General features: G+C 40.5%; 1 protein-coding gene across 3 annotated transcripts in view; it reads right to left on the reverse strand.

Moving 5' to 3' along the window:
- LOC118231812 (transcription factor COE3-like) overlaps window positions 1–21,512 on the reverse strand; it is a 127,877-nt gene extending 106,365 nt beyond the window's left edge. Inside the window, exons 1-3 of one of the 3 annotated variants that reach the window (XM_035426086.1) lie at window positions 21,353–21,512; window positions 20,755–20,873; window positions 4,293–4,449 (exon numbers count right to left, since the gene is read on the reverse strand). In XM_035426086.1, the coding sequence (XP_035281977.1) occupies window positions 4,293–4,449; window positions 20,755–20,873; window positions 21,353–21,430 (354 nt within the window). In that variant the 5' untranslated portion in view covers window positions 21,431–21,512. The remainder of the gene's footprint in view (window positions 1–4,292; window positions 4,450–20,754; window positions 20,874–21,352) is intronic. The other 2 variants (XM_035426085.1, XM_035426084.1) reach the window with 2 other exon arrangements.
- Window positions 21,513–24,475: the final 2,963 nt, after the last annotated feature.

Here is a 24,475-nt window from a genome sequence, read left to right on the forward strand (position 1 = left end):
CCTCGCCTCCATCTCTCTTTCTCCTCTCTGCGGGCTTGTGCCAAGCCTGCCATTCGGTTTTGGAGATGGTCCAGGATGGAATGGTGGGGGTGGGGGAGGGGGGCGCGGAGGTGGAGACAGCGGAGGTGGAGACGGAGGTGAGCTGGCAGGACAGGCGGAGAAACGGACAGTGCCAGCTGGCCAGGGTCCTACCCAACCGTGGTGGGCTGACCCTACCCCCTGTGCCCTTCTTTCCTAAAACAGCCCTGGCACCCATTTCGGTAGTCATGGCAACAAGGGTAAGCATAAATTGATTGCACGTCATATTTGTATTCACAACCCAGGAACTCAAAACTGCCCATTTTGTTCTGCTACTGAGCACCAGGCTGCAAAAAACCCTTTCTCTTTATTGGTTTTGGAAGGAATCGCTCGGAAATGCCACGAGGGCACACGCACGGCTCAGGTGGCATCGTCCCTCAGGCTCAGAGCAAACTGGGCACCGGTTTATGCCATTAGCTGAACAGGAGCCCGTAGCCGCGGGACAATACTGGCACCTTTCCCTGAAGTTTAGGGCGAGCTCGCGTTTGTTCCTCCCAACGGCACCCCAGGTGCCCACAGCCTACCCGTTGTCGTCAGTGAGATATTCTTCTCGTCTGACCATCCCCATCTTTCCTGTAACATCGTGCGGTCAACGTGGGAAGTCGATGACTCACAGTCGAGTCCATCAGAGGATCGATCGTCAGCTACAGAGCCCATCGTGCAGTGACTTGGCACAATTCGTAACTGCCATTTCTTTTAAATGTAATTTTTTAAAAATTAATATGTACACAAGCTGCCAATTTCAACTGTTTCTTCTCCACATAGGTAAAGTACACTGATTATGCTAGCGTCTGTGCATAAGTTTTTCCGAGACAAAATTAATATACTTATAAATTAACTGGTACCAGATGCAAGGTAGTAAGGGGAGCGTTGAGTGAGAAAAACACTATTGTTACTGCACACAAAACCTGCTCAAATACCAAATAGTGTTTCCTGTGCAGAACAACAGATGAACCAATGTTTAGACCTAAAAAAGATCTAAACAAGTGTTTTTGTCTCGTTATACACAGTAGATTTTTGCCATTCTGGGTTGCAACTTTAATGTGACAATGCTGCTAGTTTTTCACTATGGATTTCTGAAGCAAAATGAAAATCAACAATACCTCACAATGACTCAAAATCTGTATTATGCCAAAATCGTTTATGCCATACATACACCATAGTGTGTGACTGGCAAACCTGAGTTTTTAGGTCATGCATGAACATAATTGTATTGATTATGACATAACAAAACTGGTGGCCTTTGAGGTCCACTTCTGTTACTCAAGCAAAATGTCCCTCTCACAAGTTCCTTTTTACATTGCTTGTATAAATTTTGAAATTGGGTTACTGAAACCTTATTTTCCCTTGAATTTACCAATTGCACATTAAAATCTTCAGGGTTAAATCAACTCTAACAGAGTACACATGGTCTCTATTGGACTCATATATACTCTGTTAGAGTTGAATATAAAATATAATACATATAATAAACTTTTGTATTAATGCATCCTCAAGACTTTTCTTTCACATATCAAAGTTATCAACATCTCCCATTATCATGTCAGATAAGATTTAAAAAAAGAAGTGTCAAAGCATACAAGCATCAATGCCTAAGAGTGGTGTTTAAAACTGCACAAAAACACATCCAAAATTTTGCAAATGCATCTGGATAAGTTCTGGGCGTGATGGATTTATATTCTGGAAGTTTCTGCAAGAAAGCATGGAAAATTAGGCACAAATGGCACAGATGTTCTAAAGCTGCCAGCAATTGCAACATGTAAAACTGGGTCAATTAGCTGTGAACGTTCAAAAGCACGTTTTCAAGTGTTGCAATTGGCAGACTGCTGGAAAAACAACCTTCCAACTCGCGATCATACTCAACCGACACCAAGCGCACTGTATTCAGAGTTTCAGGAGAACCATTGCTTAACTAAATAAATACTGGTTGAACTACTGCAAATAATAATTTTGTGGCAATCGAAGTTTGACTGGAGGGTCTAAACCCTGTACCCACGTGGTAGTAGCTGTGCCTGTTTCCGTTTTGGGAAATCTGCATTCAATTCCCAATATAGGTCAGCTCCTCTCCTCCTGAACCCCCTTATATTGTTAACACATGTCAGATTGGTACATGGATAATGTAATTAATAGTACAAATAGTGTGGTGCGAAAATCATTGACAACATGAAAAGCCTTTTAAATTTGCAACAGGCTGCTAATGCATAACATGATCGTGATTCTTCATAATTAAATTTGAGGGCAATAGAACAAGAACCAATACAATTTTGAATGTTTTTTTTTCTTGAAGTAAGGTAAAATGTTAGAAATGGGTCACTATACATGGAAAGAGCGCAGTGATATGACTAGAGTTGCATTCTGACTCCCCTGTTAGCCATCGGTGACAAATAACTTGTTCCCCAATACTTTGATAACACGGAACATGTACACCTGGAAACACTATTCAAGCATCCTCAGGTGAAAGATCAAGTTGAAATACAGCAAGCTGTGCTTTTTTTTTTTGCTTAGAGGAAGCAACAGCATTGGGGTCTATACTGCCCCCTTAAGTTGAATGAAAGAAGTGTGTCTAACAGGGTGAACTACAGACAGCATAAACATTGAGGTGTAGGGCAACGGCACAGTATAACAGGTGGGGCCCAACTGAATAACCTCCATGAGTGTGACTGATTCAGTGCTGAATATCCTCTCAAGTACATGAACTGACATGAATTCTTACATTTGAATAACCAACATCAGGCAGTATTTCAAATGAAATCCAGTGTGTATTTATGGGTAATTGCTCAAGCGCTGACTAACTATAATTCTCCCTCCTCATGAAGTGCGTACGACCATACCCTTATTGCATTCTACACATTTGGATAGGATTCACGATTAACTGTTCAGGTAAAATGAACTGCCAAAGTAAACGTAATAATCAGAATCATCCAAATAAGTTGTAAGTATCCATTTAGTTGTAAGTATCCACTAACCCTTTAGCCTCACTATTCACTACTTAATTAGGCTTATGGACCTATATGTTCATTTGTATGTGCATACATACATACATACATACAGACACACACACACACACACACACACATATATATATATATATATATATATATGTATATATATATGCTAAAAATAATGTTTAACATGTGTATGTGTCTTGTGTTTGTAAAACATAACTGTACATTCACATGATAAACATTGTTCGCATCTTAATTTTCATCCACACAGGAAGGGAGAAATTGCTTTTATGTGCAAGTGCACGGCTCTAATTTATTTAATGAAATATGATTTGCAGCAATACATTATACCCTCGAATTTTAAAAAAAATGTTTTGATAGAGCATTTGGCAGATTAAAATCGATTTTCATTCATTCACTTTGTCGATATCAAGTTAATTGTCGAGAAAGATGAGACACGACGGTAGCAGAGTGCAATGGCAAACGCGGAAATGCACTTTGCACAACCTCGACATAAAAAGCCACCACGCAGTGCGAAAAATGGCGATATTACTGCCAATGTTTGCTGCAGCCATTAAAGCCCTGGACGTGAACTAAGGATCGGTCACATGTTTGAATACGTTGTAACTTTAGGCAAGGTAATTTAGCTCCATTGTAACAATAACATTCCAGGTATATGCATGGAACTGAATGGCGGGCAGTGTAGTATGATGTTTTGGGAACTAGGCTTAAAACTTGTGAGGTTTCAGGTTTGATTCCCGGGTCAGGCACTGCCATTGTACCCTCGAGCAATGTAATTAAACTAAATTGCTCCAGAAAATATGCAGCTGTATAAACAGATTGTATTTTTTTAAAAAGCTGCAAGCTGCGTAAATCGCCCTGGATAAGAGTGTGTGCTAAATGGCTAAATGCGGATTGCGTGGAAGAAGCTAGGCCGGCGTAGCGCTGAGAGGCCTCACGTCCCAGCGGCGGGTTCCAGGCTGTTAGCGGTTTTTTTTTTCCCTCTCTCAGGTTCAGCTCGGCTCCGCTCAACCTGGAAAACAAACGGGCTCCAGGAGAGAGGGAGCGATTCGCCCCGCGGAGGTTCGACAGAAAGAACAGGGGCCTGGAGGAACAGGGGGGTGGAGCGGTGCCAGAGTTCTGACATTCGGCCCCTTTCCAAACTACACCGTCCCCTCCCCCCCCACCACCTCTTCTTCCCCCCTCCCCGTTTGCTTTGGCTTCGGCCCCTCCCTTCCCGCTCCCCCCGTGTGCGACCGCGGGCCTTACTTTGTCCTTCTCCACAAAGTCCACATAGGAGGTCCTCTCGATCTCCACGGGCTGGCCCTGCCGGTCGTACAGCGCCAGCACGAAGTGGAAGAAGTTGGACTTGCGCAGGTTGGAGGGCGGCTGCTTCTCGTAGTGAGCCCTGGCCAGGCCCACGCCGCTGCGGGAAAAGGGACGGAAGAGCGAAAGGAGGTGAAGGAGGGAGGGAGGGAGGGAGGGAAGGAGGGAAGAGGTGGTGGAAGGAGAGAAAAATCAGGAGGAAAGTGAAAAAGTGGGAGAGATTTGGAAGGGGGGGGAATGATGAGAAGTCACAAAACGAGAAGAGAGTTTGAGGTGGAAGTTAAAGCAGAAAAGAAGGAAGAAGGGAGAGAATGCGTGAGGGAAAGGGGGGAAAGAAAGAAGAGAGAGAGAGAAATACAGTGAGATTTGGCCCCAGTCTTTATATTCATTGTTTGTGCTTCCTTTCTTTTCTGCTTTTCTACTCTGTCTCCTCGGTAACAATGCACGACATTTGGCAAGGCACAGGCCCCAGAAGGCCCGTCTGTCTCCTTGGCTTCTGACTGCAGCCGGGACCCGCAGCCTCCTTCAATACCCAACCCCCCCCCCCCCCCCCCCAGCACTGCCCAACCCTCTCCCACCGCGTGTGCTGCTGTTCCCTTCAACCGTCAATCAAACCAGTCCCGCATGTCTCGCCCTTCCACGAACCAACAGGACAAGGCTCCGACACCGTCGGTTCTGAGGCAAGCCGCAGGGTGGCGGGAATGGGGCCGCCTGGTGGGGCCATCGAGCTGCCGCCAGCCTGGCCCTCCCAGCCCGTCAGCTGAACTTCACTTGAAATATTTGTGGCCCACCCTATCTTACTTGTGTCCCCTCTAACAGTAAACACAAGCAGCTATATATCTGTGAAGCACTTTCCTTAGGTAAAGAAACATGATTTTTGCTCTGTAGTGAGATGAAGGAGGTTCTCAGGTGTGAAGACGACACAAACCACTGTTTCATGTTTTCAAAAGACTGCAATTTAAAAGAAAGGATTAGACAATGGAGATTAGGAGAGGCTGTATTACAGCTGCTGTGTACTCGAAGGTTGCAGGAGGGTAAATCTCTTGTATCAAGTACAGACGGCCTAATCAAACCACCCCCACAAAACGCTTGCAGGCAAAAGAAGTTCTTCTGTCAAATCAATGCGAACAGTCATAGTCTATTACCGCAACAACCACAAGTCCAGTTCAGCTCTGAAGGGATTCATTAAATATCCCTTCATTTACTCTGTCACAATTTCCTATTTCAAAAAGTCAAAGCCAATAGTAAGTACAATAAAAATGACAATCGTAAATATTATTCCTTAAAAGCTTTAGGATTTCCCCTCTCCAACAGGAGAAAGATTAGCTTTTTGGAAATACGCCTGATTTCTGTATATGTTTGTGAAAGTATTCCCATGATACCTGATTAATAAAGCCCCTGACCTTTCCCAACCCCCATCACCAATGCTTAATACCTCATTTGTAACCCATTCTGTTGAAAGCTAATTCCTGAAGTAGGAGTTCTGTGCTAAAAGGGGGAAAAAAAGCAAATTTAAGCAGGAAGGTTATGAATTCACAGCGGGTGATGAGATCTCGTGGAGAAGAAGCAAAAAAAAAAATTTAAATTAATGCACTCATTATAGTCTGTGATTTTACAGGGAATAATGTGTGCGTGTGCTTGTGAGTGTATGAGATATCACAGAAGGTAGAAGGAATATGTGTAAGAAAAGAAACATAGCATTGCCTTTTGTTTTTAACTGCCCAACCCATAAATTACAACAGAAATATACATATATTTCTATTTATAAAAGGCTACAAAGTAGCAGACAAAAAAAAATTGTCACAAATCCTTGAATCCTGCAACATGTGCCAGAGACACTACAATGTTTAAGTAGCGTTCGTTATCATTAAAGTAAACATTTCTTTCCACGACGGCTATTTTTTTCCCCACGGAGCACTTGTCACAAACTCCTCTCGAAACACAAACTCGGTATTTTATCATTCCGGATTTTACCGTTCACAGAAAGGCTTTTTTCTTTCCTCCCTCACCATTAGCACAATTCGGAGGCAGCCGCGAGAACGTTTGCAACACGACGAGACGGTGAGCGATACGGGGGGAACTAACGCACTGCAGCCAGCCGGCGCGCATTAAGATCTTTCTTTTTTTTTTTTTCCACTGGCATAAAACCACCGACACGGAAAGCTTGTTAGCATTATTATTTTAATTATGCTAATTGCGGCAGCACCCGTTTCGAGCGCCGCGTGAGCCAGCCAGCGGAACGCCGGCACTCAGTATAATAAAAAAAGAGTATCGATGTTTCTGCGTTTCTTTACGCAGGCGCCGGGCGCCTGTAAATCAGCGGCAAACAGACGGCCGAACAACGAACGAATAAAAGGGGCGCGCCCCGCCAGCTCTCCCGTACATGCCGTTTGACATATTTTTTTATGGCCGAATTCTAAAGAAACACCGCGTCTGGCCCGGAGTTTTCGTAACACGGCGCAGTTCTCCAGGACCCCTTATTGCATCATCTCCAGAGGTCAAATTAAGCAAATCTTAATCTCACATTAAAATTAAAATCACATCTGCAATTGGCGATTTATTGCTGCAGAATAGGCAGATTGATGCAGGAAGCTATATGTAAGGGAATACGACCACCCCCCCCCTCCCTGCCCCCGCTTCCAAAGTAGACCTTAACCCCTAAATGCTCGAGCAGCCGCAGGGTTCAGAGTAGCAGATATTAGTAGATACGTCCAAGACTAACTTTCTCAACTGATGAACATAGATTGGGAAAAAAATAAGCATATTATTATTATTATTATTATTATTATTATTATTATGCTCTGCTGCACTACCATGGTTTAATTTGAATGAAAGTGAATTGAGACATTTTCCTTTTCACAGGGCCCAGCCCATTACACCTGAAGAAATACTTTGCAAATCAAAAAAACTGTGTAATTTTCAAATGCAAACATTTCCAAATACAAATTAGGGTTATCAGAAAGCTTTAAAATATCAGAAATCGAGGGCCGGCCTCGAGGGCTAGTTGTGCAATTAGGGCTGAAGTTATCGTATATATTGTGTATATACATCCAGGCAGTAAAGAGTGCATAACGTGACTGCTTGCGTCCGTAACCCCTGACCCTTGACCCCTGACCCCATGAACCACTTGCTGGTCAACACAGCAGAGAGCTGGAACTAGCACAGGGGTTGACAGGGCTGTATGTGGTGGAAGCATACAGCCCTGTCACCCGGGCATTAATCAGGTGACAGAACGGGGTCTGACCGGGAAGTCTTTAGCGGCTGCAGCCCCACTCGTACCTACAGAACGGACGGCCACATGCAATTAATGAGCCAAACACCGTCACCTTGTTTATACAAATGCGACACTTAAAAATCACCTACTGGCTGGCCCTCTGCCACCATGTTAATCAAATAAACAAGCGTAAATCTAGCTACCCGCTCACACAAACACTCTCTCTCTCACACACACACACACACATACACACACTCTCTGTCTCTCTCTGTCTCTCTTTCTTTCTCTCTCTCTCTCTCTCTTTCTCTGCCTCTCTCTCACTCTCACACACATACACACATTCTCTGTCTCTCTCTCTCTCCCTCTCTCTCACTCTCACACACATACACATCCAAACACACACACAAACACAAACTCTCTCTCTGTCTTTCTTTCTTTCTCACTCTTTCTTTCACCAGGAATAACCCAGTATTTCTCTCCAGCTCACAACCAGCAAAGTCTCATGACAAAGTCAAAAACCTTGGGCTTCTACATGAAACGAGAGCAGTTTTGCACAGGGCTAGTCCCATAAAAACATTGCACTGGGGGAAACTTCTAAGGGAACCATTCGTCTACATTTTTTACAGATTTTGCATGCATTCATTCTCAAAACAAGAGCAGGGGGAACACTTGGACAGAAGAGACCTATTTCATTTTTTTTTACTTTAATTGTACAAGCAAACAAGCAAGAGGGAATATAAAATATGCACATACTGTATGTGTATGTGGGGGGAGAGGGTAATTTATTCAGAGAGATACAATTACTTCTGCATATATTTTCCCAGGCAGGGTGCAGGCACCCTCTCTCCTGCATGTTTGGTTACCTCTTATTAGGTGTGTAATAACAGCTAATGAGTTGAAACCGGGAGCACAGACCTAGCTTCCTGTTTTTGCTTAACGACTCGCAATGTGTCATGGGAGAGGGGAACCAGAGACATTCCGCTTGGACAGCGTAGTCTCACGCTAACGCTAAAGGCCTTTTTCTCTCTACCCTATTCTGACCATCTCACACCGAAGCTGCTTTTCCTTTCTGTCTTTCCTCTCTCTTTTGCCCTCTCTCTCTCTCTCTCTCTATGTTGCTCTCTTTACCTTACCTATGTCTTTCTCTCTGAGTTAAAATTTAAACTCTGTCAAGTTTCACTTCAAGTTTAAATAAGCATTGCATCCTCTTACCTATTGTACAATTGCTTTCAAGCATCAAATATAGTAAAATTATTGGAAAATGATAAATGTAAAATACTGACAATCCCTGAAATTGATTGCTTAAATTCTTATTAGTGAAGTACAAAGTGGATTTCTTAGATTGAATCTAGGCTCATTGGCACTCCAAGTACAGGTATTGTATTTAATACTGTAAATGCTGGCTGATAAGTTACCTTAAACTAAATATAAAATAGCATATTTGAATTCAAGTGAATTATGAGAACTAGATTAAAAGTTAAGTAATGAAATGCAGCAGTAGGTGAATTTACACACACTTGTGTTTATGCGGTATCAGTTTACCCAGCCTTGGATCTATCTGCAAAAGAAGAATGAACTGATCCAGGTTCACTGATTCTGGCGGGCTTTAGTCTTCAGCATAAATCAAAACCATGCCACTCGGCCATTCATCTTTATCGGCACCGCAGAGTTTTGACCTCCTTTCCTCAGAATTCAAACAGATGTTCACTTACGCTGTCTGCCAATCAAAGGCATCGGCCAATAGAACAATGCTATCATCATCCATTACATCAGCCTCTACGTCCAGCTGAGCTGTGGCTATCAGTCTGTCTGCCAGATTAAACCACAAATGTGCTCAAAATGTGCCCATAACACAAATGCATCTTTGAAGAGAAGCGGTCCATGCCAAGTGCAGACTACCAAACATTGTAAGAGACGGATCTGCACGAGGCCTATTTACATGGCTATACACAAAACATGCGTTAACAGATTCAATGGCACAAGTCGTTTTTCCTGAAATACAGTTAGCGCAAAATAAAACATGGTATTGATTTTTTTATTTTTTTATTTATTCATATAAACACCCCTTATCGAGGGTTTCTTTTATTTATCTGCAGACAGCCAGGTATTTTACAGAAGTTACTTCCCTCCTGGAACCAAACCCTCAACTACGATTCAATGACCAGTACACAAACCTCTCACATGCTCTTGGAGATCATTGTGCTTGGGTGTCCAACACTGCAACCATTAGCCATCAACAGCAATGCGAAGCAAAGTTCAATAATACCACATTTTAGCATTTAATCAAACGCTCCTCTGTTCAATTGAGCTCAAGGAGGAACAGCAGTGGGTGGAGGGGCGGGATCACTAGCCCCTGGTGGATGACACACAGATTGACCGGCAAGACACAGGGTCACAATTAGCATACAAATTCCCAGGCTGCACGCATTACAGTAACATGTGCTCCAGCGTACCAGATCAGCGCTACAGCATCTGCGTTCGTGTAACCGACTGAATGTTGGGCCAATGTTGGGTCGCTGCAGCATACAAAGAGGACCAGGACAGGAAGACAAAGAAAATGACATTCACTGGACTGTTCACAGTCCATACCATTCAAACTCCTCGCTGCTGACAAAATTTCCAGTGACCTTCAGGTCAAAGACCAGGCAAGCAGATCATATCCACACATGAGAAGCACTACAGTTCAGCTCCGAGCCAATCCGCATGGGTTTCAATCCCGGGAGGGGTGCTGCCATCGCAAGCTTGATTATTGTTCAAGCTTGATTGATTATGAAGCTTGATGAGTACTTCATCCGCTAGTATTATTTATTATTTATTTTATTTATTTTATCTATCTGTATAATTGAATTCAATGCTGAAATACGGTAGACCCTATATTAAAGCATGCCCTGTATAAAGGCACATGCTAGGCAAATAAATAATGGAACATAAAGTGCTCTCTCACACTAAAGTCTATTGACTTTTTGATTACTCTTGTTCAATCGATAGGCGTGCTGTATTCTACTGTTTGCTGACGTGTATCACGGATATTGGAATGAGATACCAGGAAGAATGTACTCGCTGCCATTACCGAAAAACAAGAGTTCTAATTTGTCCACTCTCGCCATTCTGTAACGTCTTTTAAAATTCAGGCCGGGCTACTTCACAGCTCACATTAGTGCCAGTAGCAAACAGTCAATTGTATTATTTTTTATCAGCGAACCACTTAACAACTGCGAGCGATAGCCACGGAGAGCCAGCAAGCGCGGAGGACGGTGGAGTTCTGCTTTCCACTGATTTCAAGAGATTAACGCAACACTCAATCGGTTAATGAGAGTCCCGTGCGGAACGAGCATGACAGCCGTCTAATCAAAATCGATATCAATCTGATTTCTTTCGTCCAGAAGTGCTATGTTTGTATGAGCATAGTAGCGGAGAATCTTATTACATTGACAAAAAAGACACACACTGCGCGTGTAAAGGCATTCAGCCAGACACACACACAGATCCAAATATGCTCTCTCTCTCTCACACACACACACACACACACACACACAAATATCCACACATGCAAATCCCCACCACAAGCTTGCACATACATATGTACACTCTTACAGACAAAAACACTCATGCACATTCGCACATATCCACATTCTCAGATACATATGAACATCCATTATACAATGTATATTATATTATACACAGTAAATGATCAATATTGGTAACTAACTAAACCGAACAGATTGTATGACTCCAACAGGGATCTAATGTACTCTATCAGAGTAAATTGTATTCTATCAGAATTGAAACAACATGAACACAAAGAAGACACACACACACACACACAAACACACACACACACACACACACACACACACGTATGCCCGGTTACCTGAACCCCCTTCTCTCTCTCTCTTTCTCTCAACATCTCATCTTTCTTCTCTGAGTGGGCAAATAAAATTAAATTCTGTCAGTGCGACAGTCACAAAGCAAAGCTGAGAGTGGCTTCGGAAGACACTGAAAACAGGATGAATATCTACAAAGCAAACACAGCAACGGTTTTGGGACATTCACACACGTTTAATTACGCAACGGTGACCCAGTTTTGCTGATTTGAGAGGGGTCACAAACAATGTCTTCTAAACTAAGGCCTCTTACAAGCACTAGGTTGATCTCAGTGTCTCCTTTATAACACATTTAGGTAAGCACTGTTTCCCAGCACTCACAAAATGCAATTTGCCTGACAAGAGATGATATTGACAAATACATGAAAAATTGAAAGATCTGTTTAAATCTTTCACTTAGCATTAAGGACAAAGTGTGTTGCACCCGAAGAATTGATTTTGATTGTATTCAGTATTAAAACATAACACCATGGTGTAGTAAATTCAAGCTTTTTCAGCTTTACCCTTTCAAATTCACCTTCACAACAAAAAACTTTGTGAAAATGACAAATATAGATTCTCAAAACGGTTGTTCTTTTTACATTTTTTTTTGCAACACTAGCTGGATGCTCCCAGCTCTATCCTCATGCAATTACATGGCCACACACACATACACATATGCACACACACATACACACACACACACATACATCTGATATGTACACATAAGCACAGGCAAGTGTATAGGCTGGGAACGTAACACATACCAAACACAATGCATTTGCAGGCATGCACACATAAACACACATGTGAATTCCCATACAAACACACACACACACAAATACATGTACACACTCGCAGACAGACACACACACACACACACACACACAGCAGAACTCAAAGCAGCGGTGTCTACCGGCGTTTGAGCATGTGGAAAATATAATATAATACACCGACTCTTTAATCACAAAAGGTTATTAAGAATCGTAGCTAAATGCTCCCAGCTAATGTCTAATTTGTTCATAATTGCAGCAAGACAAGTAAACCATTTTTAGCAACGTGATATTATTTCCTGGTGCTTGCTGAGCAAATCACAGGTGAACGTTACAACGATTAAGATGCAGAAATTAAAAAATCAGCCAGCTGAATCTCTATTGCTATGCTCTCACACCAGAAAGAGCAATTGTTCTTCCGCTCAGAAACATTTCCCATATTCATAACTGCACAGAACATATGGCATGATTCAAAAGTAAAATGTGAAATCCCAAATAACTGAAATGTGCTTTATTTATTTATGTATTTATTTATTGATTGGTTGATTTTTTTATGTACTTAGATTTAAACCAGCTTTAGGAGGGGAAAATCCCTGTGCATGACATTAAGATAGTTATGGCCTAGATTTTTGACTAAGCGAAAAAAATCAAAATATAAAAAATACCATTTATTATATCATATATCAGCAGGTACTTTTCAATGTATTGCAATTTGTTTCTGCTTCTACCAATCTAGCATGTGAATGTCATAACACTGGAATTATGCATAGGTCCACAGGAAGCATTGACCATGCTGTGATTCAAACAATTAATTTCCTGACATTAAACAAAAAAACAGCATTCCTTCAAATTTACACAAACTTGTTGCATACAAATATTTTTTTTCTGTTCACGGCTAGCTGTACTTATTTCTACCAGCATTTCAAATCTATTTCAAAATAGGGGGCCAGGAGTATTTTATTAATCTTTGAAACTGAACTGAATTTCTGTGATTCCCTTCTTATTCGCTTCATAGTCTGTTTACTTAAACCAAACGTTATGATGCTGCAGACCAATGAGCTCTGCCAGTTGCAGAATACTTTATCCCGCTCCCCGCCCCCGTGTTTCATCATTTCCTGCGCTTGTCTCTGTGAAACTTCTTGGAGTTGCTGCTAAAGCAAGGAGGGGATCAACCACACCCGCGCCTGCTGTAGGCACACCGCAAATCACAAACACTGCCCCGCTTGCTTGCATACCTCGCAAACATTTGTGCGCACAATTAGCGGCTTACAGCTGAAACCATTAGCCGGTCACCTGTACCCCTCTAATGGGAACGTGAAGAGTCGCAGGCCACCGGACGCTGGCTAATTGTTTACACACTTCCAGCAGCTGTGGCCGAGCTCTCCTTTCTGTGGGGCTGCAAGGGGCACCTGAGTCTTAGCAGCAAGAGTTCCAGAGCAAATGCAGGTGTTAAAACGTATCCGAGGGTTCCTGTTCTGCAGCCTTGCTTCTAGACTGATTATTGCTACAACTTCCAGACTTTCCAGAGACTTTGCGCAGAAAAAAAAACATATTTAGGCAAATGACATGTTGAGACATTTTTGTTTCTGTGCGTGTGTGTGTGTGTGTGTGTTTGATAATCATACTCAATAAGAGTAGCGATTGTCAAAACAATAAATACTTATTTGAGGCGTAAGAAACAAAAAAATGCATTATTAATATTTGCTTTTGAACATATGAACTACAAACATAACACTTATTGTGGTGTAACAAACAGTATGTTGTGTCAAATTCTGCCAATTTATTCCCTGGTCATATAGAGAATGCAGAAAAAACAGCAGGCTCTGCATCTTGCTAGGCCTGTGACAGCCATAACACAAGGTTTAGGGGTTCTTGAAGGCTGATGTGAGAATCCCTGTGAGTGAAAAAGGAGTGATGCGTGTTACTGTGAACACAGACAGATGCTTCCTAACCTAGGAGTCCCAAGGTAAAAATGTCACAAGAGACTTCACTCACTCCCTTTAGCTCAGACACTTTGGGCGACAGGGTCCTGAATGTAGCGCAGCCAATAGAAATGGGGCAAACTGATATCCAGGTAATGCTTTGTTTTAATAGGCTAAGCTTTATCCGAACTTCACTGATGTAAGTGCGACGCTCTTTTTAAAGCATTCTGTGTTTTTACTGTTGTGTTCTGACTTTAACACTGTTCCGAACTGCCTCTTGACTCTTGCGCCTATATACAAAAGTGCTTGTGATATAATAAAAGGTATGTTTTCACTTACAGTTTTAATCACTGAATTTGTTTCTTTAACTGAAAATTATGATTATTATTATTATTATTATTATTATTATTATTATTATTATTATTATATTGATGATAGACAGCAGTGTCTCTGTGTCTGCTATATGGATTTTTTTCCTGCACCTCACTCCTCCACGAGTCTGCAGTTTATTACGGTTGACCAACAGCCAGAATATGGAAGATATAATATGCTTCTCATGATTTGGAGCATGGGAATGGTAAAGGTCATAGTTCAGAGGTTACCTGCTGCCAAGCTGCGCAGTTCAGCTTCAGCTGCGTATCTACCAAACCTACGGACTCATGCACCGAACTGATTCCTGATAGCTGCAACTGTTACAGTGTTTCCGGACCACAAGGGCACAGTGCCCGTAATTTCTGCCCTGCGGCTGAGCCACTAGATGACTTGTGGTTTCTACCCTGATACGCAATTTCCAACTAAAACATGTAACAGAATGCAACTGTGCAGCTGCGTGCATACGCGCGTGTAAGTCTTTTCCTTTTCTAATCCAGTTAAGCACCTGTTGGTAAGGAAGGTGCGTTAATAAAACTGTTGACAGAAGGGAGTTGTGTGACAGCTCCGCCATGGCATACAGGGAGCAGAACTGTGACTCCCAACACTGCAACCATGAACACACACTAAAACAAAAAAAAAAAAACAGGCAATCAATTACAGTCAATATTGTGTCTTCCACACCATCTCAGCTGTCACGTTTTATCTTCTGTGCCAAGCTTGGTTCAATTTCTGTCGCATCGCTTGACATTTTCTGTCCTACCAGGGGAGGAAGCCGCCAGTGGCCTCATGAACTGGCCCACGGACCTACTCTGAAACTGTCTGTTCCACACGACTCTGGCTGAGAAATACAATGCGACGATCGCATGAACACAAGGACTGTCCTGTTGCTCCTGTCTGTTACAGTCAAGGAGGTTCAGAAGAAGGAGTGAGAATTCAGTGCATTTCTTTTTAGGGATAAAATCTATTTTTTATTTGTAAATTGTCTGAATCACCTGTAGCAACATACCTTCATTCTCGTGTGACTGTGAGACTACACCTTGATAATCATGTCCCTTGGTCATCATGGTTATAAGCTAACAAGCCACAAGCTAGTGTTTAAAGAAATCGCATTTATAATATTAGTCAAACTATGAGAGGAGCATCAATAGTATTTTCAGCGGCGAGATTACTTATTGTAACGTGAGGGAATGTCAGCTTTTTGTTTTTTTTATTTCAAGTTTTACATAACTGCTGCTTGATGCACGGATCAAAGGCCATCAGACCAGGGAATCAGCATGACAGAGGGTGACTGATTACAAGTTCACCGCTGCTTGTAAACCTTTGTGTGAATCATAAAAAAACATGCAGGCATGGAACAGGGTGGGTCCTGTTCAAAAACTCACATGGGTCCTCCTTGCCCCAACAGGAACTAAAGAAACTGAGAAAAGGGGTAGCTTGTGTGGTACTTCCTAATCATTTTTGGTCAGATTTTCAGGTGCAATGTCTTTAACATTGTTAAACAAACTTAAGAAAGATTAAATTTCTCACAAAAAAATGTTTTGCCTTTGTTGTTTGCTGATAATGAATCATCTTTGGGAAGGAAACAAAAATGATTCTGATTCAAAGTCAAAATGCTCAAATTTAAGAGTCAAACACATTTTGAAGTTAGACTGAATGAAGGTTTTAGGCTAAAACTGGAAAAGGGGCCTTCTTAAGCATTATGTCAAATCACCTCTGTCAGAGTTTAGATTAGTTAAAAAGGATTGAAATGCATTCTATTAGATACACTGTTTCATAGTTGATTTAACACCGAGTATTTTGCTGTGCAGGCCCATGGGAGTCCAGCTCAAATATATGTGATCATACTTCAGTACACATATATCTAACAGTTTCTAATGTTAATGCTGGGAAGTTACATTATAGTGCTGTTCAAATGACTGTATTAAACCCTATCATGCATTTCTATCCAAAATTACAAAATCTCTGAGCACAGCACAGAAAGTTCTGAGCAGCCTTTTAAAGGTTTGCGTGTGCATTACGTTTCCCAAAATACCGTCCGCCTCCAAAGAAAAAAGCATTTGTACTTTTTATAGAGGTGGCTTATTTTAGACATGGATTTATTGATTAGCTGTGGTGTTTGCCAGTTCGTTTCCCAAATTCCATGGCTGGGATACTACAGTCCAGAACAACCTCCTCAGGACTGCGAATAGCAGCCCAGGAGAGGGGGTTTTTGGGCTCATAGGTGGGGTGGGATAGCTGAATGAGTTGCATTACAATCGTATTCTTTCTGAATCAGCCACATTTCTCCTTCCATTCCCCTATCAAAGGTGCTGTCAGTCACAGCTTATACGGATGCCCCACTAATTAATATTATTGAATTATTAATTTTATTAATTTTTCATATATTATTCATTTTCATAACTCTAAGACAGGCAATATTAAAGAGGTATGGAAAACTCAACTAATAGTTTGTTGCATTAATTGATATGCAGTGAGCATTCTAAGGTATTATACATGCATGCCAAACTTTACGACACCTTCAAGCAAATAAGCAATGTTAATAACTAGCCTAGGCAAAACTATTAATGGCATCAATACATTTCAATTATGTTTTATTAATGAATAACAAATTTAACTTTGATATTCATTATCACTTTTAACATAAATTAAGCTGAAACACATCATTGGTAGCCCGCACAAATGAAAATCATTTCTTGATCAAAGCTATTTGACGTATGCACAACAGACTCAACAGCAACTGTCTGCACAGACGAAAGGGATTAATGGATAAACACAATCCCTGTCGATTATTGAAAAGGAATGCAATGAAATGAGGCTATTCAGACAGATTCTGAGACAGTGCTACAAGATTCACCAGATTGCTAGTAAAGCAGTATGGGAATCGTTTTAACATTTGGAGAGTTTTGATATGGTTATGTCAGTTTTGCCGGAATACAAAATTCTGTGTTGAGCAACTCTGCTATTTTCACCCTATGAATTAAGTGAGTATTTTATGTTTGAATGCTTTTATTTTACTTGATTCATATTTTTCAAAATGCTTTTTTTAACAGATGGTGCCTTACCACTTCAGTAGTTACCCTAATAACACTTTCGATGGGAAGTGGACACATACATAGATCTATGGATTATATTGATCGATTATATTCAAATACAACATGAGGGTATCTTCAAAATATGGTGAACTCATTATACTAATTTCTTGAAAGGAAATCCTTATATGTCTGTGTGTATAAAAGTAAAAGCAGCTTTTACAGTCGATCTAAGCAATCCTCAAAAGGTCCACATAGGGCCTTTATTTGTATTGTTGTTTTATTGTTCAATTTATATTGATGTCTTGGAAATCCACGTGATTTGTCCTCCATTCCATAGCCTTCTACTTCTGTTTGCACACAATCACTATCATTCGCGTTCCCACACCTATAACCCCAATTTTAAAATCCTTCTTATTGCAACTATGACATTATTGCAGTGAGCTGCGGAAAAAATTACAACTTTTCCACAGTTGGAAGGCGTACAACATGTAGCATGTAGCAGGCGCCTAGAAAAATTGTAGCTTTATCCAAGTATTTCTAAATACATAGATCTTCAGAGCAAATAGCCTGAAGTGCAGCCTCGCGCCAAGCAGATGCTACAGTCAAGGCAATGTCTTTTATTAATGTTTTACGCAGACTGAGCCAATTGCTCCGAGAAAACTATTTACGTATGCTACTTCGTTCAGACCGCTTCCTTAATCAACGACACAAGACAAGCATCGTGTCCAATTCTCCTCACAGGGATCAACGCAAAACCAATGGAGTAAATGAGGCAACATAAACGAGTAATTCAATTTGGTTACCCCCCTCAGCGCCACGTGGGGAGCGCTCGTGGAGAAGAGACGGTTCCTTTGCATTATTCTCACGGGCAGGTTGTGTGGCCACTGCAAGCAGCGCGCCTGACAGAGTGAGTCAGTTGACCCCTACTTTTAAATTTGAACCCTAGGCTAAATGGATAAGGGCTCTTTGATCAACTTGAAAAGATCTGACAGCCAACATCGGGAAAACGCTCTTCCTCTTAAATACGTACACTTCGCGAGAAATCTATGCGAGTTGTTTCAACACGGCCCCAACACAAAAACACACGAGCATAGATACACAAAAAATATGAATTGTATTCTTGTACATCCCTGACTCCCTATCATCCCGCTTGAAATCACCCTAAAGCCCCTTCGCCCTTTACAACAAACCGAAAACCACTTATCACCAACAGTTTCTGACAAACCATGGGTTTTTTTCCCTAAAGCCCAGATTTACTGACAAGCCTGGCATTTCCGAACAACACATACATATGCCCCAATAGTTTGCCATGAAACGAAATATAAAAGTAATTATATTACAGTAAGCAGCACAACAGTTTTGTTTAAGGTTTAACTGCATGTTTTACAATTATTTAACCACTAAACGTTTCATTTAAATCCAGCCAAACCGCTTCATAAAATATGATCCGTTAATAAGCGATTCATTAATCTGTTTAACAACCTGTTTATTAAATTAGAAAATGTAGAACTCACATTCAGCACATCTAAAAACATTGATATGACCTAAAGTAAAAGTAACGTATTTAAATGTGTGTTTTTCAATTTTTGGGGAAATTGGCCGCTCTAAATTGTAACTTTGCATGCACAAATGAGTAAAGACCGTTATTATTAAGTATTATTATTATTATTATTATTATTATTGGAAGTAAATTGGTAGTCTTATTAAAGTACGACTGCAAAAGCGCTTATCTTTTAATTAGTTATATTGTTGATATCTCAAGTCGTATTTAATTTTTATAAACATATTCTAAGTCACAAGTTTGGCATGGACTCATTTAGGTAAACTGATCGTAGTTTCATAATATGTGTTATAGCCTATAGTATTTATATGCCAAAATCGTGGCAGGCCCAATTTGCTCATTTGTTTCAGCAGTCCATCTAACAAAAGGTCACTAATCGGCATTTAATATTTTAAAAGTACACTACAGCTAACCTCGATATTGCAAAAGCTTTTAACTTTTTATAGGCCAACTTCATAATGATAACCAGTTCACTTTAGGTCTTTAATGCGTCTTAATAACTGAAGAAAATATATTTGAAAACTGTTTTGCAATTTCTTCATTCAGATTGTTAAACAGTTGCTACTGTTACAACTTTCATTCGATTAAAAAAATATAATTCTGATTCACATGTAGGCTATACAGCTTGTAAATACTTATCGTTTACGTAATTCAAGTTAAATATAAATAGTATTTAATGGAAAATTTGCGTCCCCCATGAAAATCTTTTTTTTTTTTTTAACTAAACTATTCTGTGATAACGTCCCGTAACTTCTATAAGCAGGAAAACACGAACTTGACACATGTCTACAAGTTTCTGACAACCATGGATGAAGGAAACTCGGGTAACTTATAGAAACAGCCGATACTAGGTTTAGTTTCCATGATGATTTATCTTATTTCGTGAGGCTGTGGGACATTCTTGGGCTATTTAATAATTATGTTCCTAGATAGTAATAGTAGGCTATGCTGATTTGATTTTCAATACAAGAGATTTGTCGGTCCACTAGCTGTCCAAATAGCCTGGTTCTCGAGGATGTGGTGCCTTACAACTCGGTGTCAATATTTTCACAGTAAATCTGCGCCATACGTGTGAGCACAGACGGAATATCCCTCTCCTAAGACAAAATGCAACCAGATACTCGAACATGCCATCGTTTCGCGCAATCAATACTTTCAGTTGAAGTTGGGTCAAACGATCCTTTTTGACATCTGTCACGTGAAGGGACGGTACTTGAGAACTGTAAACCATACCACTGATGCACGCGCTCCGCTTACCATCAAATGATTCACAAATGTCCTTTACCAGGAGGATGGTATGAACGTATTAGCCTACAGCAACGATAAAGTATATTCATACTACAAACCCAGCGAGTAAGTGTTGTTTAATTCTCAAATGTGAGTCGACATTTTACTATTTTGTGACATAAAACACTTCGGACCAACGGGGTGACAAAGCATGTCTGTCGTCAATCATTATGTTCTATGATCATGTTTAAATTTGTTGATTGTATTTTGTTTAAAATCTGGATTTTCATGAATGCATACATTAACGTTATAAACGGTGCAATATAAACCGCGCTTGTCGCATAACCTTGTCCATCACTGTCACTGTTTTCAAAGCTCACAGCGTTTACTTCACCACTCTGTCTGCCTCGCGCATCCCGGGGGCACGGAGTCGGTGTTTACCTTTGAGCCGCCGTGTTCGCGTCCAAAATCCCCGCGCTCTGCATCCACGAGCGGACCGGTGTCATGCCGCTCGTAAGAGGCTCCTCTTTCATGGTCAAAGCTCCCCGTGGGAGGCTGTCCTGGATGGAGAACATGAAAAAAACCTTTGGGATCGTTTCCTGAACACCGATTCAAACTAAATAATCCTCCTTCACTCACAAAAACAAGGCCACCTGGATTAACAAGACCAGCCGAAAAGGGGGGAAAACCTTCCCCAAAGTGCAACAAGGGAAGGCGAATAGCGGTCCTTATCCAAAGACGAGCTCTGTATCCCTCTGGGTTTTCCTCTTTATTTTAGATCCCAAACCAAGTTCAGTGCACTCAAGATTAACCGGTCTCAAGTTAAAAGAGGGGGGAGACACAGCGAGCGTTAGAACCGTGAACGCATCTCAGAGGAGGACGATCAGCCGGGATCTTGGAGACCTTTTCGGCGCGGGGAAAAAGAGGAGAGAAACCGAACTCGCTCAGAAGAAGGCGAACATACGCGCACGGGATTGTGAAGTGAAAAGTGGGATAAAACAGGCGACCGCTTCAAAAAGGAGTAAAATGAAATGATTACCAAACAAGAGGCAGGGATGGACCAGGGAAGGCTCGCGCTCCCTGGGGAAAAGGGGGATTGGGTAGCAAGAAATCTCATTCCCTCCCTCCCCGTCTCTCTCAGCCTCCTCTGTCCCAACGGAGCGCACCTTCTCTCGGGTTTGGAAGCTCTTCGCTCTCTGGGGGGACACGCATGGACTTGGCAAAGGCGGAGATTCGTCCTTAAAAGGGAAAAATATTTAAATGTAAACTGCGCAGCTCGCTCTCAATTGGTGAGAGTCATAGCTTACGTCATTTTTTAAATTCGCCGCACAAAATCTTCAGCCCTGTACTTGAATGGAAACGACCATCGAGAGAGAAACAGTCGCGGTCTTGTGTGCGGGTGCAAATAATGCTTAATTCTTTAGTAAACCGATTGGCTTCGCAATTTGAAACTAAATATGCATTTCCGGCAAGTTATGAATAGTATACCCACACGAATATGCGATGAGCTGCCAAATATATTCTTGCACAGTGCGCAAAATATGAAAATATCGCAGGCTACAAAACATACGGGCAACGAGCATATCTTATTGTCCAACAAAACATAATTTGCATCCTTTCACAAAAATGAAGTTATGAAGAATATCGCGTTAACCTAAGGTGTATAATGTTATGTTTGCTAATGTAAAGTAGGCGACATAATGTAAATGCAATATAAAAAGTAAATGTCTCATGGCTGTTGATATATCGTGGCTGTAAGATGGTATTTATTTCAAAGCATGAGAAAGCCAACGTTGATTTGTGTCAATTACCTGCTCACGTCTATCCTCCGTAAGAGGGCAGATCAAATTAGAAAGGCTTCGTCGATATTGGTATTTCAAATGTCTTGGTGTAAAAATCTGGTGTAGGATTCTGTAAGCCGTGAAGGCAGCACGAAAGAAAATGTCAACCAATGACTCCCATACAAGTTGATAAAGCGCTTAGATGTTCCTAACATGAAAGCCTTGATTTACTAATTTTTAATAGAAATTAATCCACAGAGATGTTGGTATATACACGTGCTCTAAATTCAGTCCATAAACACCCCAGTACTGAACTTCATTGGAACTGTGAGTTTTTGAGTTTTGACAGCAACATCCGCTAAAATTCAAGAAAGCATGATTTTTAAATTTGGTTAGATCTATTTTCAGCCTGAGTAGTACATTTGTCATGCTAAAGGTTCCTATTTACAGTTGACAGTAATGCACAATTTCTGCGACGAAACACGTTATTATTATTATTATTATTATTATTATTATTATTATTATTATTATTATTATCACCAATATTATCATCGTCATCATCATCATCGCTATGTTTAATTTAATCTTTACCCAAAACATCTATAGGCGGGAAAAGCCTTTCAGTAATGAAATGTGGTTGAAGGCATTTTTAGTACTCCCGCCCCCCCAGAAATAAATAAATACAAATATTTTGAAGTAGAGTCGATTCATAGGTTTATTTCATCACGAGTATTATTTTCGTTAATTAGGAAAACTCCAAAAGACACCCGAATTAAATATTTATAATATTGCTGCCTTGCCGACTTCAGAGCTCAAAAACGGTCCCACGGGAGTACAGCGAAAACGTCTGGATGAAATGGATTTAAGCTTGGTCCACTTTTATAAATAACAACGTATTATAATGAAAACGGATATCGATCAAATGTAATGAAAATGATAAAATTATACATATAGATTATAGGTTTATTTAAATGGTTTAGTGATTTAAATGTTTATTTTTATGTCGAATTTTCAAATATAAATACAGTAGTTAAGTTAAATGCTCTGTCACTTGCATTTCTTACCAAATAAAGCGTGGCTTTTGGTTTTTTTAAAAATGCTATAGCCTAATATAAATGCTAATTGATCGGTTAACAATAATTCGACACTTATAGGTTTTACAATGCGGCTGCTGTTGAGAGTTTTCAACCCCAGTTTTCTCTTACAAGAAAGTAATATTCTTAACGTGGACTGTAAATATTAGGTTTGTATAATTTTACATTCTAAAATTTCCTTTTTAGAAGTTAGTCTAATTTTTTTTGTTTTTTCCTTACCCGAAAATGGAATCAATTCATTACAGTCACCCACAAAGTTTTAATACGACAGAACTTGAAACCATTGAACTTGTTCTTGGTTTAAGCAAAATATCATTTGCGACAGTAGTGGTTGTGATTTTATCGTATGTATTATTCAATGCCGTTGAAATAATCGTTTTATAATCGTGTTATAGGCTATTTAAATTTATGTGTGCAGTCTATGTGACATGTTTTATTAAAAAAAAATTAAAAAAAAAAAAAAACATACTGTTGGTGGAAACGATTCACGAAGAACGAGATTATGTTTTTTTTTTGTTGTTGTTGTTGTTTAAATCATTGGATATTTAGGTCAGTTTATCAGTTTTGCTGGTGTTGCAACATATAGCCAGAAACATGTTTTTTTTTAATTAAGGTTCTCAAAACATCAGAAGAGGTTTAGTTATATCATCCTTCCATTCTAAATAAATGGTTAATAGTCCTGATAATTGTGAATAAAGGAGACCTCTCGCTATTTTCTCTCATAAAGTAGTCACATTATATTTCCGGGGGAAATGCAGACGCTGTTACTGATATCAACAAGCCATGTCTCGAATGGGAAGCATATGTACACAACATGCCGAAGCTCAAATAAATGGTCAAGGTAGCACTGGTTTAAAGACCCAAATGAAAATAACTAACACTGATGTGCGCTTATCATCTAGTTCGGAGCTAGGTAGCTTAGTGACACGCGGGAACCACGCGCTCACCAATCAGTTTCAATTAAACCTCAAATCCCAGTGTATGCTACAGCAGCGTTGCACCCATCTATGGCGATGTCCCATGACTACATTGAGCATATCAAATATATGTGGCCCATGGGCTCTACGATATGCTACGACAAGCGCGCGATTACAGTGGTGGCCAGGCATGCTGGGTCAGATGGGGTATAGGCCCACCATACCTAAATTAAACACTGACATATGTTTAACTACTGAATTAGATACTAGTAATTGTTCTCTGAAAATATTTTATTAAGTAGGGCTATATATATTACATAGCCTATTCTTTATGTTTTATTTTGGATGTGTGGGCTATGCTAGTCTAATG

The sequence above is a fragment of the Anguilla anguilla genome, chromosome 7, assembly GCF_013347855.1.
Source record: "Anguilla anguilla isolate fAngAng1 chromosome 7, fAngAng1.pri, whole genome shotgun sequence".
NCBI lineage: Eukaryota > Metazoa > Chordata > Actinopteri > Anguilliformes > Anguillidae > Anguilla > Anguilla anguilla.